At 41.0% G+C, this 14,636-nt stretch overlaps 1 protein-coding gene across 2 annotated transcripts; it reads left to right on the forward strand.

The window, feature by feature from the left end:
• The first annotated feature begins 226 nt into the window (after positions 1–226).
• VDAC3 (voltage dependent anion channel 3) lies at positions 227–14,407 on the forward strand. 2 transcript variants are annotated; one of them, XM_007962335.3, is made up of 10 exons: positions 227–438; positions 2,397–2,436; positions 2,759–2,827; positions 3,642–3,691; positions 7,269–7,421; positions 8,211–8,263; positions 10,309–10,536; positions 11,827–11,977; positions 13,377–13,434; positions 13,881–14,407. In XM_007962335.3, the coding sequence occupies exons 3-10, from the start codon at positions 2,761–2,763 to the stop codon at positions 13,970–13,972; spliced, it is 852 nt and encodes a 283-aa protein (XP_007960526.1). In that variant the 5' UTR covers positions 227–438; positions 2,397–2,436; positions 2,759–2,760; the 3' UTR covers positions 13,973–14,407. The 2 variants fall into 2 exon arrangements, with proteins under 2 accessions (XP_007960526.1, XP_072874157.1); XM_073018056.1 differs by having other exon boundaries at positions 348–438; positions 13,377–13,438.
• The last annotated feature ends 229 nt before the right edge of the window (positions 14,408–14,636 follow it).

The following is a 14,636-nucleotide window of genomic DNA, read 5'->3' on the forward strand; positions in this document are numbered from 1 at the left end:
AGATCGTGCCACTACACTCCGGCCTGCGTCATGCCTCAACCACGGATCGGGCACACAGTCGCCTTTTCGCGGCCGCGCCCATGGCAATAGTAACTAGCAACCTCGCGCATTCTCGCGAGAATGAGTCCCCTCGCGGTCACAGGTGCGGTCCCCGGCCTCTTGCGCCTCCAGTTAACCCCACTGTGCACACCGGACCCTCCTGCGCATGCGCGCCGCGGAGCCGGACAGTTGGTGGTGCTGGCTCTGCCCGGCTGTTCGTCTCCGCGCCTTGCTCCGTAGCGCGCGACCGTGGCTCAACACGCCGGCGCACTGGCGCTCCGGTGGAGGCGCGGCGCGCAGGCGCAGCTGGGGGTGCGAGGCCGCGCAGGCGCGGACGGCGTTGATTTGAAGACCTTCAGCGTTGCCCGGGCAGAGCGGAGACAGGCCCTCGGGGTGGAGGTGAGGAGAGCCGAGGCCGCGTGGGCTCCAGGCCCGGAGAGCGGTGGGCCGCGGCCGAGCAGAGTGCCAGGCGGGAGGCGGCCCTAACGGAGGCTCTGTGGGCAGGGAGCAGGCTACCGGGGCGCGGGCCGGGCGGGGCGCGGGGGACCGGGGCCGCTGGCTCCCGCCGGGACCCGCCCCGGGCCACCTCAGGCGATGGAGCCGCAGCACGGCGGGGCAAGTGGCCTCCGGGCGCGGGCCGCGACCTCCCCCGCCGGCGTGTGGACCGCACTTTCCTCCCAGGGGTCAGCTAGAAAGGAGATCGGTTCTAGGGAAGTTGAATCCTCGAACCCCACACCCGTCCCCCTCCCGCCCCTGCCCTCCGGAATTGCTGTGGAGCATCAGGCCAGTCCTCCTCTCCTTACGGCCGACGGAGGGTGCCCTGCGTGCAATTCAAAACGGAGAGGCGAGGAACGAAACGGGCTCTGTACTGGCTGTCAAGTTAGTGGCTTTGTAAACCAGTAGCACCCGGCTAACGCTTCTCCCCGTCTGCGTCTCCTGCAGCCTCTGTGCAGTGTGCACATCTATGGGCAGGTGCATTCTGTAGAGCTGGTGGAGACGTGTGGTTGTAGCTTTACTCTCGAGGAACATGAAGTTTCTGTTGTTCTCGATTTTTGCTTGATCATACTAGCAGTGCATTTCCCATCAGAGTCATAGGCCGGAAAAAGTCAGCTTGAACTAGGCAGAATTGAGGTCAGTTAGTAAACTAAACCAGCTACGTGACTTTTGCATAGTATCTGGTACTGGTTTTGAAAAACAACAATATGCTGAAATATTTTAAATAGTCCCTAGACGTATATATGGTGCTTCTAAACACTTAAGTGTATCTTTTCTCGGCAGTATGAAAAACCAGACTGTAAAGCTTTAACATTTCTATTTCAATATATACTGCCTGCATTTCTATACTTACCTCCCAAATTACAGACTTCTGGCAAAATTTCAACAAATATCAACATCCGTTGTAATCATAAAGAGTAATATCAAATTGCAATTGGGATAATATAAAAAGGCTAGAATTGATCACTTTAGTACAAAGGATTGAATTGTAAAATAATCGTTCCGTAAGTGAATTATGAAACCTTGTAGCTTAGAGCAAAGTTTTACTATGGAATGAGTCAGTATGTTTATAGTACCCATTGCTCTTTAATTTTTTTTCCTTTTTAGTTTTTTGTACTAGTCTCTTTATATCATAGTGTCTGTCATATTTGATAGGTTTATGTTAAGGAACAAAATTTAAATGCATTTCCATTTAAGTGCATCATATCTATATGTTTGGTATGATGGGGTAGGCAGAAGCTTAGCAGAAGTCTAGATTAAGAGCTGGGCTATATATAAATAAATATGAGCTTAAATATGTAGATCATTCAGGCATCGCAATTGCAAGGGCTAGCTGATACTCTGGATTTTTCTGACTATGGGCTAATGGCACTGCTAGAGGTGGCTCTGTAACTGCTTAGACATAGCTTTTGAGTCTGCGAGAGGAATACAGAAGAACCTGCTGCAGGAAGATTTCCCGTGACACAAAGAGGGCAAAGGAATGAGATATTCAGCAGTGTTGATAGCTCTCAGAATTTGATGTGAGGGTCATATTACCAGTAGCAAAGCTGGGCAAATTTTTAGTAGGCAAGATGAAAACTCAAGGCACCTGAGGTTTTTGAAGGCTTTAACTTCAGAGTTTACTACACTTTTGGTAAGCAGGTTGCTGCAGGTAGAATCTATCATATTTCTGGTTAATGGGTAAAATTATGGCACTTTTAAGAGCTTTGAGAGAAAATATATTCTAGATGAATACACTTCAATTCATATGGTAAATTCTTATTTTAAGAACTGAATTTCAGAGGAGAAAAATGTTAACCCTGAGGATTTTGATTGCATCTTTTAACAGTTACTTCACAAATTTTCATTGTTGTCTTATACAGGTCTTTGGTTTCATAAGAGCCTGAGAGAGATTTTTCTAAGGTAAATTTTGCATATATTTTTAAAAGAAGTCCAGTTTAACATAGCCTCTTTTTCATCCTGTAAGAACTTACTTTTCTTTGAAATGCAATCAGAAAGATGACCTCTGAATCTCACGGGAAAACTGTTTTATTCTCAGTATTCTGGAAAGCTCTATTTTTTAAGGAGCAGATTGCCATCTCATACCTTTGATTGCGTTAAAGCATCAGTGATACAAAGGAAGAGAACACTGTATACTTCTTCTCATAGGATGAAACAGCAGAACTGTGGGTGAATAAATACTAAATGGTTATTTTTATTCCTTTGCCCTGTTTTTCTTTATAAGATATGTGTAACACACCAACTTACTGTGACCTAGGAAAGGCTGCTAAGGATGTCTTCAACAAAGGATATGGTAAGTATGCTATTGTAACTTTACAATTTGGGGTAGAAGTTAGTGTTGAATGCCTACTGTGTGTAAATACTGTGCTAGTAAAATAAGGGTAAGTCAGCATTAATCCACTTCATAAGATTTAAGGGGATAACTATTAACAGGCTATTAGACCTCCTTCTTTAGAGGTAGAACCCCTTTCAAGCATTAAAAGCAATTATATACATATACAGATGCATATATATGTCCATATTTAATGTTACCTGTAATGTAGAATAATATATATAACATTTATGTCTTCTTTGTCTAGCCCTGGGGACAATTAAAGTAGGGGTAATACTTTTCCTCCCTCCAAACAATGGCATTGTTTTTATGAAAGTGACAACATAACTTTTGACTTATTTGAAGTAATGTGTATTGTGATCCTAAATGTTATTTTTTAGGTTTTAAAATTTAACCTAAATTTTTGTGCTGTACATATTTGATTTTTTCTTATTAACTAGTAATGTTAGCTGTATATTTTGAGCAATATATACAGCAGCACACTATTTTCAGCAATTTTGATTCTTGGAATAGTGCATATTCCTTTCATTTATTTTTTTTCTTTAACTTACATTTTAAAAGTATATCTTTATTCATTTTAAGGGCTTGAAAATTATACTGAATTTATTTGTTTATAATTCAGTTTCTTGAGGAACTCTCACCTAATGAAATTTTTCATATGAATGCATTTTTCATATGAAAGGTACTATAGGCTATTTCATAATTTCTGAGTTGCAAAAACTGTTGTGAATGTCACATTTTGTACATTACTGTGTTTTTGTGTGTGCGTGTATAGGCTTTGGCATGGTCAAGATAGACCTGAAAACCAAGTCTTGTAGTGGAGTGGTGAGTATCTAATATATTTTTAATGGATGTAACATAATTAACTTAAAGGAATCTGTGTAAAATCATGACAGTCTAGTTACTTGAACCAGCACCATGCTGTCTTACCCACAGCTTTGTCCTCTCAGATTCCAAACAGCATTCTTAGCCAATTAAAATAAACAACCAAGTTGAATTCTTGAAGAGACCTTTTGTGTTTCTCAGAGTATACTACAGCTTTCACTCAGAAAATGTAGAATATTTTTTTTTTGACATGGGTCAAGAAATGTCAAAAAATATATACTTTCATGAATATGTATATGGGCACCAAAAACCTTACTTCTATGATAATGGATTCATGGAAATTTTATTAAGCTTTTACAAAAACAAATTAACTTTACTTTGCCCTTTATGATTAGTAGAAACAAAATATATAAATAAAATGTATTTCTGCATGTATGCAAGTACATTATTCTACAGTTTTTAACTGATGTTTATAAAGTATTTTTTTATTGGAAGTAAAGACTATAGTAAAGGCTATGTTGGCATATTTTCAAAGTATCATTAACAATAGCTTTTGACTGGGCATGGTGGCTCACACCTGTAATCCCAGCACTTTGGGAGGCCTGGGATTACAGGTGGGCGGGTCATGAGGTTAGGAGTTCGAGACCAGCCTGGCCAACATAGCAAAGCCCCGTCTCTACTAAAAATACAAAAATTAGCTGGGTGTGGTGGCACGCGCATAGTCCCAGCTACTCGGGAGGCTGAGGCGGGAGAATCGTTTGAACCTAGGAGGCGGAGGTTGCAGTGAGCCGAGACCAAGCCATTGCACTCCAGCTTGGGTGACAGAGTGAGACTTCGTCTTAAAAAAAAAAAAAAAAGGGGCCAGGCGTGGTGGCTCACACCTGTAATCTCTGCACTTTGGGAGGTCGAGGTGGGCGAATCACGAGGTCAGGAGATCGAGACCATCCTGCCTAACATGGTGAAATGCTGTCTCTACTGAAAATACAAAAAATTAGCCAGACGTAGTGGTGGGCACCTATAGTCCCGACTACTTGGGAGGCTGAGGCAGGAGAATGGCGTGAACCCAGGAGGCGGAGCTTGCAGCGAGCAGAGATCGTGCCACTGCACTCCAGCCTGGGCGACAACGCGAGACTCCGTCTCCAAAACAAACAAACAAACAAAATTGGTTTTATTCAGTAAATTTCAGCTAGTAGGTTAAGTTTTGATTCATCTTACTCTGATTTCTTCTCATTGGCTGCATCGTTTTTGGTATTTATCCATTCAAACCCATGCAGATTTTATTTCTGGATGTATAATTAGAAGGACAAAGGCATGTGGAATTCTAATGATACTGCATATAATTATGGTTCGTGACCATCATTCTTTCCCTGGGTTTCTCTAGAGTAAATAAATATATATGCACCTCCCTTACCAAGATGGGCACGCTGTGTATATAGTTCTGTTAAAATAGAAGAATCATACTCACTTTGTGTAGGTTCCAGAATTTGCTCATTAGGTTTGTGTTGCAAAAATTATCAACTAAAATTTTATCTCCCTTTCATGCTGCTGTTGTGTGGTAATATTCATTCAGATGGTAAGAAAAAAAAGCTTATTTGTATGCTTGTTTTTATGGCTGCTTTTGGTTTCTGGTATTGATTTAGGATAAATTTCAATCATTGTTCCAAATTTCTTAGATTGTGTCTTGATGTTTTTCTCATATGCCATCTACTTCACAGTAACATTTTTGTTTGTTTTGTTGCTTACTAAGCATTTAATGTAGAGCTATATGCATGTTATATGCATGTTACAAATGTGTTTTGCACTTGTTTGAACAAATTGTGAAATTAGCCACAAACTGAATTGTGAATCATGAGCCTGGAACTCAACTTAGAACAATTCTAGCCTTTGTTTTTGAGATTTGTACCTGTGGCATTTTAGATTTGTGACAGACCTTCAAACTAAGAATTGATGCTGACAAGGGAGAAATGTAGACCTACCCCTCTACCTTAATTTTGTCCATAAGGTTTTTCTAACACCAAAATTAAGATTTGCATTTGTTATACTTGTCAAGTTTGTGAAAAGTAAATGTAAAAAATAAAACACTAGATAGTTGGATCTACTAAAAGAAAAATGATTGTCACATTAAAATAATTATGTGAACAGGTAAACATGATTAACACGTTATCATTTTCTTACTAAGGCCTTCCCCTAAATGTGCAGCATGATACTCTCTTTGAAACCATTCTGTGTGGTGTTGATAAACAGATCATAGCTTCCCAGTTGTCGCATCTGCCTGTAGAACTAAGGGGGCAGGGTATTTGTTAAGGAGAGGATTCATGTTGCAGGCAGTGAAAAAGACTGGTCAGGGTTGGCAGCATCTCATTACTGTTGGCAGGATTTCAGAAATGCTCCCTAAAACAGGACCAATCAGAATGTTTTTTCTTGACAGTTCATAGATTGTCAGTGACAGGTGCTGACTGCTTTCTGCAGAAGGAGGTCTATTTCTAATTGCTTATTGTCATATGACTTAAAGGACACTGAACTAGGGCAAAGGATGTATTTTAAATCATTCATAGTAACTGTTTGATAGAAAGCACTCTTAAAGGTAGACAGGATAGAAAGGGGGAAAGAAGGATAAATTATAGCTTTCCACTTTATTTTGAAAAATGGGTAGTACTTTCAAATATTGAAATTGTCTAAGCAGAAGTTTTGCGGTTTTGCACACAAAAGCATTAAAGTTTTCACAGCAGTGTGACTGTACTTAATGCCACTTCACTGTACACTTAAAACATTATTAAAATGGTAAAATTTATGTTAAATGTATTTACCACAATAAAATAATACATATTTTTTTAAAGGAAGTAGTAAAGTGTTGACCCTATTAAAAAGGAGGAGGGCAGTATTTTGGAATTTTTAAGGACCTTGAAATTAACTGATAGTTTGAAACATATAGCAGAGAACTGATCATCTTTTTTTAGGTCATGAAAGTAAAATGTTTAAGATACAATATTTTTGGTCTTTTTAGTAAAGGCATTTGTTTTCAGTAAAGATACCTCTTTTTTAAAGGAGAGAATTTAGGATTTCCATTTAGTAAGAGAGTATATGGAAAAAGAAATATCAGTAAGAGAAGTAGAATAATGGAAAGATCTGAAACCGGTATTAAGACAGGTCTCACTCTGTTTCCCAGGCTAGGGTGAAGTGGCATGATCTCGGCTCACTGCAACCTCTGCCTCCTGGACTCAGGCTGGGACTATAGTCGTGTGCCATCATGCCTGGCTAATTTTTTGTATCTTTTGTAGAGATGGGGTTTCGCCATGTTGCACAGGCTGATCTCGAGCTCCTGGACTCAAGGGATCCACTTGCCTTGGCCTCCTAACATGCTGGGATTACAGGCGTGAGCCACTGCGCCTGGCGGAACTGGTTAAAATATTTAGGGACTGGAAAAGCAAGGGGAAAGGAGGAAAGAAGTTGCTCTAGAGTAGGGCTGTGGCAAACAGTAAATGGTATTGTTTCTGATGCATTGAACACTGCCTTCCAAAGTGAGTATTTTCTCTTTGATGAGCTAATTTTAAAGTAATTATTTTTTCTTGCTTACCAGGAATTTTCTACTTCTGGTCATGCTTACACTGATACAGGGAAAGCATCAGGCAACCTAGAAACCAAATATAAGGTCTGTAACTATGGACTTACCTTCACCCAAAAATGGAACACGGACAATACTCTAGGGACAGAAATCTCTTGGGAGAATAAGGTAAGAGAAAGCATTAGAAGTTATTCATAGGTTCAATTTATCTTGTAGACTGAATGGTGAACATACCCCAAATATAATCAAAAGAGATCTTACAACCTATCTAGTAGCCATATTTTTTCTCTGCATGTGGCCTTTTTTGATGTCTTATGTTTCTAGAAAATAAGGCTTTGTTTGTGACTACTCTGATTATTACATTACATCTTTGTTCTGACTGGTTCTGTGTTACACAGCTGAGCTTCTCTTGGGTAGAACAAACTATTTGCGGAAATTTGGTTTAGTTTTGTAATTGTTGTAAAATTGGCTTGACAGAAAAATTCTTCTAAAATGTTCTCATGTTTTCAAGGAGAAAATCTATTAGATATTTGTCAAGTGCCTACTATGTACAGGGCACTGTTTTTGATATAGATGCCATGTATACATAATGTACATGCAAAACTGAGCAAAATGACTTAGCTTGCTTGTTAAATGTCAGGTTATCTCATTGCCACTCTTTCAAGAAGGTATCAAGATGATTTTGTTGTATGAGAATTCTGTTTGGTTTTGAACTGTATTTTATGTAACTTGTTAAAATAGGATTTGCCCCATTTTTTGGTGAGAGAACCATGATGAAGGCTGGGGTGAGGGAACAGGAGGATGGAGAGCTCACTTATTACATAATTTAATATTTTGCTTTCTTGAATGACTTCTTTTTTTTGTTAAAGAACTTAGAGGAGACTTTAGAATGGGTTTCTTCAGTTGGATAAATGATTGAAAATTACTAATTATTTATTTTAAATCTTTGTTTTTCAGTTGGCTGAAGGGTTGAAACTGACTCTTGATACCATATTTGTACCGAACACAGGGTAATTGTTCAAATCCTATTTCCTGAAATGTTTTTGGAGCCTGAAGGGGTAGAGAACTTTAGAATAAGAAGATATAGTGCAAAAAGTTCAGAGGCAGGAAGAACTTAGAAGGTTGCTATAAGGAATATTGGAGACCTTGTATATGTGGTACAGATAAAGGAAGATCCCTCCCCCCCAAGGCAGGATGAACAATTTGAAAACTGAATAGATGAACAAAAATGTATAAATCTATTTCAGAGAGACACATAGTAGAAAAAATTTAGGAGCTAGGAGAGTCTTGAGACCATAGATGAATCTTAAGCAATTCTGAAGTTTGATGGACGTGGTATTCTGCTGAAAAAGTTAATTCCTTTTGGCTGGGCGCGGTGGCTCACGCCTGTAATCCCAGCACTTTGGGAGGCCAAGACAGGCGGATCACGAGGTCAAGAGATCGAGACCATCCTGGCTATCAAGGTGAAACTAAATATCTACTAAAAAATACAAAAGCTTAGCCAGGAGTGGTGGTGGGCACCTGTAGTCCCAGCTACTCAGGAGGCTGAGGCAGGAGAATGGTGTGAACCCGAGAGGCGGAGTTTGCAGGGAGCTGAGATCGCGCCACTATACTCCAGCTTGGGTGACAGAGCGAGACTCCATCTCAAAAAAAAAAAAAAAAAAAAAAAATTCCTTTTTTTTTTTTCCTGATGGTGCTGAAAAGTTAATTTCTTAAGAGGGTGATCTCCTGGCTCTCAAATGCTATAATGATTAGTTCTGCTGCCTACTTGATTTCTTAGCCTCTGTAAATCCCCCAACGTCTTGGCCTCAATTTCCTCATGTGAAAAAAGGGGGATTGTGTCATTTCCTATCTGCCTAATGTGGGTCTATGCTATCTGAAGGACGGAGGTGCTAGGTGAATGCAAAGTGACATTTGTCTCAGCCGTAACAACAGGTGTGTTCTTTCTGTCACACACCTCAGTTATCTTTCGGACAAATATTATTTTCTTTTTTTTTTTTTTGAGATGGAGTCTTGCTGTGTCACCCTAGCTGGAGTTCAGTGGCGCTGTCTCAGCTCACTGCAACCTCTGCCTCCTGGGTTCAAGCAATTCTCCTGCCTCAGCCTCCCAAGTAGCTGGAACTACAGGCACGCACCACCACACCCTGCTAATTTTTGTATTTTTAGTAGAGACAGAGTTTTACCATGTTGGCCAGGATGGTCTCGATCTCTTGACCTTGTGATCCACCCATCTCAGCCTCCCAAAGTGCTGGGAATACAGGTGTTAGCCACCACGCCTGGCCTAATTTCATTTTTTTGATATCATCCTTCATAAAAGCACACTTCTCTCCATGATAGGTTAATAATGTGTATTGGGGGTTAACTCTTTGTGGCATTTGGCATTTGGAAACATTTAAAGAGATTTGGCTTCTCATATGTCTGTATATGTACATCTTCAGATTATTAATTTGGCAGTGAAGTATCTCATTCATTCTTGGTTTTTTTTTTTTTTTTTTTTTTTTTTTTGAGATGGAGTGTTGCTCTGTCACCAGGCTGGAGTACAGTGGCATGATCCTGGCTTACTGCAACCTCTGCCTTCCACGTTCAAGTGGTTCTCCTGCCTCAGCCTCCTGAGTAACTGGCACTACAGGCATGTGCTACCACACCCAGCTAATTTTTGTATTTTTAGTAGAGATGGGGTTTCACCATGTTGGCCAGAATGGTCTCAATCTGACCTCGTCATCTGCCCACCTCGACCTCCCAAAGTGCTGGGATTACAGATGGGAGCCACCGCGCCCAGCCTCTTATTCATTCTTGTACTTTTGTTCATGCCTTTACGAAATAAATCATGAAGTATCCTGTCATTTGAACTTATAATGAGTAATAGGTCTAATCCTAACAAAATTATATTTGTAGAACTAGGTCATTTGAAATGTTTTTAATATATATGTGGCATGTCGCAAAATAATATTTACATTGGAAGATGAGAGAGAGGATCTTACTCCAAAAATTCTTAGACAATAGTAAAAACTCATGTTGTTTTCATCATTTTTGTTTGTTTGTTGGTTTGTTGCAGAAAGAAGAGTGGGAAATTGAAGGCTTCCTATAAACGGGATTGTTTTAGTGTTGGCAGTAATGTTGATATAGATTTTTCTGGACCAACCATCTATGGCTGGGCTGTGTTGGCCTTCGAAGGGTGGCTTGCTGGCTATCAGATGAGTTTCGACACAGCCAAATCCAAACTGTCACAGAATAATTTCGCCCTGGGTTACAAGGCTGCAGACTTCCAGCTGCACACACATGTGTGAGTGTTTATAATTTATTCCTTAGTGTCGCTGCAGTTGCCCAAAAGATTGTTGCCGTTAGCATACTGAGAAGTGATGGTGCTTAGATTTAGCATGTCTTGGTGAATATCCATCCTTGTGGTGCTATCCTCATAGCAAAACCTTGCCAGGAGGCTGGTGCATGTGGTGTGCAGGCTGTGCTGCTGGTGGTCACTGGCCCCTCAGCCTGCACCCCAAACTTCAGGAAGCCCTAGCCTCTGTAGAAGAACCACTGGGATAGAGGGAGCCCAGAGCATGGCTTACCTCATGGTAAGATGACCCTTTGGAGATGTTACTGCTTCCTCTGCTCCTCTCTTATCTTGACAGTATGTGGAAGCAGGTCTGTTTGGGTCATCAACAACAACCACCAAATTGATTTGAGCATCCTGGGACATCCCAGTAATTCTGTGGAGGTTTCAGGTATTCTTGGTTGGAACCCAGGTACCGCTAATGCATTCAGAAGTAACAGGTGCTCTGAAAGAGTCCTGGGATTCAGCTATGTAGGCCGTACCATGTTGGCGGGATGAATCAGAACTTTTACATAGTATTTTATGTTGGGCCTACTGGACACTGCTCCTGTACCAGGAAGAAGCAGCAAAGGGCAAACTATGTGTTTTTAAACTGTCGCAGATTCCTCTCTGCTAGATGCTCTAATTCACTTAATGATGGCTAAAACAAAGGCAAGCAGTGGTACAGACAGTTACTGAAATTGATGAAACAGTATTACCAGGAAAACCGTGAAAACCCAAGGACTCATCTCTGGCATGCTTGGAAGCAGTAACTAAGGTGGTTTGCTGGAGCAGTGCACCCTAGGTATTGTAGGAGGGTGCTTTGTAACTGTAGGATTGTGTTTCAAAGGAAATCCAGAATTGGTTTTATTCCTGTACCTCTACCTTTTTATTTTTTTTTTGCAGAATCTTTATTGAACTCTACTTTGAAGTTTCTAAGTTCTATGAACTTCTCAGAGACCTATAGATTATACTTACCTGAGGTGTCTGCCTTTGTGCTTAATTGAATTGTCTTAAGAAACTCACATCTTGTGGAGGAGCCAAGTAAATGGATCAAGTGTTACGTTTTAATTAAGCAGTCATTACTGGCATAGCTGGATTTAGTTCTGTGTTTTGTTTAGTAGTCATTTATGCTAGAAATTTGCTGAAATCTATAGTTACAAAATGGGATCCTTGTTTAGATAGTCTTAGAATTTGTTTTCATACCATAATAACAATGGTACAAACTAGATATTTATGACGTTTTCCTATCTCTGAAAACAGGAATGACGGCACTGAGTTTGGAGGTTCTATCTACCAGAAGGTTAATGAGAAGATTGAAACATCCATAAACCTTGCTTGGACGGCTGGGAGTAACAACACCCGTTTTGGCATTGCTGCTAAGTACAAGCTGGATTGTAGAACTTCTCTCTCTGTAAGAATGTGCTGCCAGATTGGATCTGCTCTTATGTTTGTGTCTAACTTTTCAGTGAATGTTGTGATATGAGTGTAGTTTGCTTGTTCTTTATTAATGTTAATAAGCCAGCTCATTGTGTAGTGAAAAGAATATAATATGGCCAGGCACAGTCGCGCACGCCTGTAATTCTAGCACTTTGGGTGGCCGAGGTGTGTGGATCACCTAAGCTCAGGAGTTCGAGACCAGCCTGGCCAACATGGTGAAACCCTATCTTTACTAAAAATACAAAAATTAGGTGGGCGTGGTAGGGGCCACCTGTAGTCCCAGCTACTAGGGAGGCTGAGGCAGGAGAATTGCTTGGACCCAGCAGTTGCAAAGATTGCAGTGAGGCAAGATCACACCATTGCTCTCCAGCCTGGGTGACAGAGTGAGAGTCTATCTCAAAAAAAAAAAAAAAAATTATGCCTGAAGTCAGGACATAGAGGTTCTTCTGTGCCTAGCTCTTCCTGTATATTTGTTGTCTGACCTTCTCAAGTCATTTTATCACTTTGGCCTTAGAATTTTCTTATTTGGAAATTCATGGGATTAGATGACTATTTCTGTTGCTATAGTAACTCTTATTAAAAATAACACTGAGCTCTTAAATTTCATGTACTGTGCTAAAGGCTTTACGTATATTATGTCATTTAACCCTCACAACCACTCCATGTGGCGAGTAGTGTTATCCTCATCCCTGTTATACCGATGAGAAAACTGAGCCTTATCAACTAACTTGCCCAAGGTCACATAGTAACTGGCAGTGCCACAGTTTGAACCTAGATCTGTTTTTCTGTCACCCGAGTTCATGCTGTAACCACTGTGAGAGATTGTCAGCTGGTATCTCAGGGAATTCAGGGTGTTTGGTTGTGTAGTGTTTAAAAATTTTGCCGGAGGCCTTGAAGCATGCATTCTTAAGGTACGTCCCACCCATACAAGTCCTGCTGACTTAAAAGATCAGTAATTCTGGCCGGGCGCAATGGCTCACGCCTGGAATCCCAGCACTTTGGGAGGCTGAGGCGGGGGATCACCTGAGGTCAGGAGTTTGAGACCAACCTGGCCAATATGGTGAAACCCCATCTCTAGTAAAAATACAAAATTAGCTGGGCATGGGGATGCATGCCCGTAATCCCAGCTACTTGGGAGGCTGAGGCAGGAGAATGGCTTGGACCCGGGAGGCGGAGGTTGCAGTGAGCTGAGATCGTGCCATTGCACTCCAGCCTGGGTGACGAGAATGAAACTTCATCTCAAAAAAAAAAAAAAAATTCATTCCAGATAGGCCCTAGGGTGCTTTTAGCGTTGGAAACCTGATGCACAAAGTGATAGTTGTATTGGACTGATCTGTAATTCACTGTTTTATTATTCTATCTCTTAATCTTAGGCTAAAGTAAATAATGCCAGCCTGATTGGACTGGGTTATACTCAGACCCTTCGACCAGGTAAGTAAAGGAATGAGTAACAGAGGGTCTGGGGTGGAAAGTGATAGAGAAAAAAATGAAAATAACCTGCAGAACAACCTATAGTCACTGTAAGTTGATTCGGACCATTTTGTAACATTTGGTTGTTCAGACAGAAAACAAAACAGATCAAATACTTTTTCATTTAAAAAGTATGTATTTCTGACTATAATGTGGTCACTCTGGCCTTTGAGTTTGGTTGATCACTCATTGCCCTTAACCCTGAACTTCAGAGAAAGTTTGCCATGATCATGCGTTCCTCATTACGCATCAGATGGTTATAAATAACCGATTGAGTAATAGCTGTTTGCTTATAGCTCTTATACCCAGCTACAGTCCACACCATTGATTCCATCTGTTGTTTCTAGAGAGTTCTGATCTAATTGTAATACTTGTTACAAGTGATTGTGGTGTTTTCTTCTTCCTAGGAGTCAAATTGACTTTATCAGCTTTAATCGATGGGAAGAACTTCAGTGCAGGAGGTCACAAGGTTGGCTTGGGATTTGAACTGGAAGCTTAATGTGGTTTGAGGAAAGCATCAGATTTGTCCCTGGAAGTGAAGAGAAATGAACCCACTGTGTTTTGGCCTTAAAATTCTTCTGTGAAATTTCAAAAGTGTGAACTTTTTATTCTTCCAAAGAATTGTAATCCTCCCCACACTGAAGTCTAGGGGTTGCGAATCCCTCCTGAGGGAGGCGCTTGAAGGCATGCCTGGAAGTTGTCATGTTTGTGCCATGTTTCAGTTCAGTTCTGCAGTGTTATTAAATGTGTTCCTCAGCGACAGTGTAGTGTCATGTTAGAGGAGACGATCTGACCCTCCAGTTTGTACATCACGTCCTGCATGTCCCACACCATTTTTTCATGACCTTGTAATATATTGGTCTCTGTGCTATAGTGGAATCTTTGGTTTTGCATCAGAGTAAAATAAAATAAACCCATCACATTTGGAACATAACTGCTCATCTGACTTGCTGGTGGTGGTGGTTTTCTTACCTTTGATGTGATTTGTTTTAAGAAGCACTTTCACAGGCGAGATTTGTGTCTAAAGTGTCAGGGCTGCCGCCAGTCCCTTTCACTTCACTGAGCCCTGCTCTGTCTGCTCTTGCTCTCACAGGGCAGGCTGAGGAAGGAAGCAGTGAACATGGTTGTGCTGGGGAGCGGCACATCTGTTGTGCTTGTGGTGT

This window comes from Chlorocebus sabaeus, chromosome 8 (assembly GCF_047675955.1).
Source record: "Chlorocebus sabaeus isolate Y175 chromosome 8, mChlSab1.0.hap1, whole genome shotgun sequence".
NCBI classification, from domain to species: Eukaryota; Metazoa; Chordata; class Mammalia; order Primates; family Cercopithecidae; genus Chlorocebus; species Chlorocebus sabaeus.